Below are 3,738 nucleotides of genomic sequence, written 5' to 3'. Positions count from 1 at the left end.
CTGGCCTGTACCATCAAAGGCAAAATGTAAAATGTTGCCCACTGACTGTGTTTCAAGTTTAAAGTTCAAGATAATCTTACTACTTTCATCATACTTACTACTATATCATAGACATAAATAAATACACATATATGCCAGTAAAATAGAAGTGTTCTTAAAAACAAAAAAGTGTTCAAGACTGGAAATCCTTTTTGTGTACTAATAAACATTAGGCAGACAGAGAGCTTTATTGTCACTATGATAAAGATTATTTCCTGAGTGAGTTTATCTTGTTTGATTTCTCTCTAGGTGAAAAGGAGCAGGAGGAGTAGAGACTTTTAAATTAGAATAGAGGCTGACTTTCAGCTCCACCATTTATTAGCTGGCCACATAATTTTATCCTTCCGAGCCTCAGTTTCCTCATGCAATAAACCTGCTACCTTACACGGCATAGGTAAAAAAGTAAAACAATGACTGTGAGGCATAGAACACTCTACCTAGCCTGGCCCAGCGGCTTAACCGAGGTGTGGACTGAGAGAAGGGCCTCAGGTGGAAAACCGTAGGTTTGTGCAAAAGGTTGGAGGTTAGTACACAGAAACTCTGGGTCCCTGGGGGATATGGACCCAGGACCTGCAGCATTTTGGCACATTAGATATGATTTGCTCCATTATGCCATCATGGTCCTTGGTTTTTATCATTCCTGCCTCAAGTTATAAGGATTTGTGTGTAATCAGAAAAAAAAAAATTACTAGTTGTCTCAGCCTGGGTTGTCTCAGAAAGCAGAGCCAGAGGCCAATGTTTCTGGGCAATGGCTTTATCAAGAAGTGCAAACCCAGAAAAGCAGGGGGAGAAACAAAAGAAAGCAAGCCAGGGAAGTCAAAAGCACAAGTGCAGGATACGTCTGGAAGCTGGGTACCAGCTTAGTCTCCCAGGTGAGTTGTACAGGAGGCTGTATAGACTGAGTGTCTCAGAACACTTCACCAAGAGATGGAAAGGAGCTGATTTCCTAGTTTTTTTCTCTCATCATCCAAAGTTCACTCGACAGGGACTTGGGTCCCCTGCACATCCGCTGGGCATGTAGCCCAGCACTGCCACTGCTAGCAGGCTACCCCTCAGCTTTTAACAGAGATGCCCCAGGGCTGTAGGTGAGAGATGTGTGGCTGGGGCACGAGATGAGGGTCTGCCAGTGGGTGCAGGAGGTTGTTCTGATCTCATCAGCTGCTGGCCTGGGACTAAAGGTTCTGGAGACAAGTGAGAACAAGAGGATGTGAAGAGGCTTATTAAAGGTGGCTGAGTCACCCACTGAAATACCAGGCGTGGCCCAGTCCTCACGTGAACGCACGTACCACGCCAAGGAAATGATCCTAAAAGAGTGTGAAGCAGCCTCACAGTGGCTTCTGACTTAAAATCGACTTTCTACTGTGAAACTCTGGTACCTCAAATGGAAAACAAAGGCAACTGAGTCGATGGGGGTGTTTTTTTGCCATAAAGTCTCATCACAGTGAAAACAAGTCTCTGAGGAGCTGGAGATGTACTGGAAGAATGAGACACAGAAGGAAAATAAACTGAGCGGAGCAAATCCAGAGGAATGTATAAGTCAGGAAACTTTGTTACTACCAGTGAGGTAAAGGAAAAGGGTTCTCTGCTTCACTAAAGAAACATTCTATTAAGAATTTTTAGCTGTTTTAAGGAGAAGGCAATGGCAACCCACTCCAGTACTCTTGCCTGGAAAATCCCATGGATGGAGGAGCCTGGTAGGCTGCAGTCCATGGGGTCACGAAGAGTCAGACACGACTAAGCGACTTCAATTTCACTTTCATGCATTGGACAAGGAAATGGCAATCCACTCCCATGTTCTTGCCTGGAGAATCCCAGGGTTGGGGGAGCCTGGTGGGCTGCTGTCTGTGGGGTCGCACAGAGTCGGACACGACTGAAGTTACTTAGCAGCAGCAGCAGCTGTTTTAATGTATTCTTGTCAAATTGTATGATGCACTAATTATAAGTATATACAGATTTTTATATATGTTTATAAAATTTGCATTAAAGAGGCGGATGCTCAAAATCTTCATAGGCGCCGTCCTGGGAGGGAGGCTACATGAAAAAGAGAAACATGTTTATGTGTTGAACAACATACGTACTAGGAAGAATTCAGACCTGTGCAAATATTGTTCAAAGGAGGAGAAAGGAAATGTGCTTGACTTTAATTTCTTTATAGGCATCAGCTCTCTATTTTTTTTAATCTGGATATTGTTGAATACATCTAGGTACTGATGAAAAGGTCAATGATCCTTTTTCTAAAATCATGCACTATTATTTTTAAAGGAATTATTTTACTTTAAAGAAAATATTTTGTATTTCTAGGGCCCTTGAGAAACATTCTCATTTAAATTCTAATCTTGTGAAAAAAATTCATTTTTGAGTTGTTTCAAATCTGCAGAAAATGATCTAAAAGTTTTATAATTAATGTATAAAGAAGATGTTAAAATGTATCAAAGGATTATATAAAAGACTAACACAAGGAATACAACAATGAAGATAGTGAAAACTTTTTTTAAAAGCAACAAACAGGCTTCAGTTTCTGGAAGAAGAACTGTGTAAATTGCTATAGAATCCATGGTCTATGTACTCATACCACCGAGGCATGTTCTTGAAGATCAAGTGCTTTGTTATAGTCGGCCATAGCTTCTTCAATCAGACCTATCTTACCACGAACTTCTGCTCTAAGATTATATATTAGAGCATCATTAGGTTTCAAAGACAAAGCTGTAAAAGAAAAAAATTTTTCAAGGTATCTTTTACGTGAGCACTCAAAAAGACTCATTTTTTAAATACAAATTTTATAATAAATTATAATAACACCTTATTATTACTATAAGTTATTATTAGTAAATAATAGTATATAATAGAAAAATAAAATAACACTTTAGTATTACCTATTTGAAAACATTTTTCCTCATATGTACATTATTTAGTTACATTTGAATCTTTCTAAGAAAATTAACTTGGGAAACACAGTACAATGTCTTTTTTGAAAGTCGAGCAATATTTGTGTATGGTTTCCCTAATAATTTTCTACATTTTAGCATACCAATGCTGTAAGTTATTACATAAACAAATCTATATTGATTACATTAAAGATAAGATATATAAAACCATTAATTCTAATGTAAATTTATCTAAGCAAATAGACCTGATGTCTTTCTTCTTTTGTCATCTAAAAACAATTCAAACATTGTAATCTTACTCAAAAAATTACCAAAAAAACTATACCTTTACTTAGGTCTTCTTCAGCCAGTTCATATTGCTTTAAACAACAGTAGAAGTATGCTCTGTTAAAATATACTGCAGCCCACAATGGACAGCTTTCAACTACATATGCAAAATCTTCTTTTGCTTCTTCATATCTCTTTAATACTGTATTTGCAATAGCTCGATTCATGGTAGCACATTCATTTTCTGGATCAAACTTTAAAGCCTTTGAGAAGTAGTCACTAGCCTATAGAAATGCGAAGATAATGACAATCTGAATATATTTTAACTGGCAGCTATACAGCAATTTGAAATACTTTTATTATAAAACTCAGGCCATCTGTATCAGATACAGATGATAAGAAGGTACAGTATTTGCAGAGAATGTAAAAGATGATAATAAAACCAACCAATAGTTGGTCTGCTTTGTGTTATCATCCTGCGTCAGCAGTTTTCGATAGCATCAGAGATAAAATACTCCTCTCTGCTGAAGCGAAATGTTCTCCTACC

General features: G+C 37.8%; 1 protein-coding gene across 1 annotated transcript in view; it reads right to left on the bottom strand.

The window, feature by feature from the left end:
- Window positions 1-2,600: 2,600 nt before the first annotated feature.
- LOC104985251 (tetratricopeptide repeat protein 6-like) overlaps window positions 2,601-3,738 on the bottom strand; it is a 64,590-nt gene continuing 63,452 nt past the window's right edge. Inside the window, exons 14-15 of the mRNA XM_010835324.1 lie at window positions 3,250-3,475; window positions 2,601-2,742 (exon numbers count right to left, since the gene is read on the bottom strand). Of these exons, the coding sequence (XP_010833626.1) occupies window positions 2,606-2,742; window positions 3,250-3,475 (363 nt within the window). The 3' untranslated portion in view covers window positions 2,601-2,605. The remainder of the gene's footprint in view (window positions 2,743-3,249; window positions 3,476-3,738) is intronic.

The sequence above is a fragment of the Bison bison genome, unplaced genomic scaffold (genome assembly GCF_000754665.1).
Source record: "Bison bison bison isolate TAMUID 2011002044 unplaced genomic scaffold, Bison_UMD1.0 scf7180017864041, whole genome shotgun sequence".
In the NCBI taxonomy this organism is placed as follows: domain Eukaryota; kingdom Metazoa; phylum Chordata; class Mammalia; order Artiodactyla; family Bovidae; genus Bison; species Bison bison.
The sequence above is the reverse complement of the archived record's forward strand: the minus strand, read 5'-3'. Positions and strand labels throughout refer to the sequence as shown.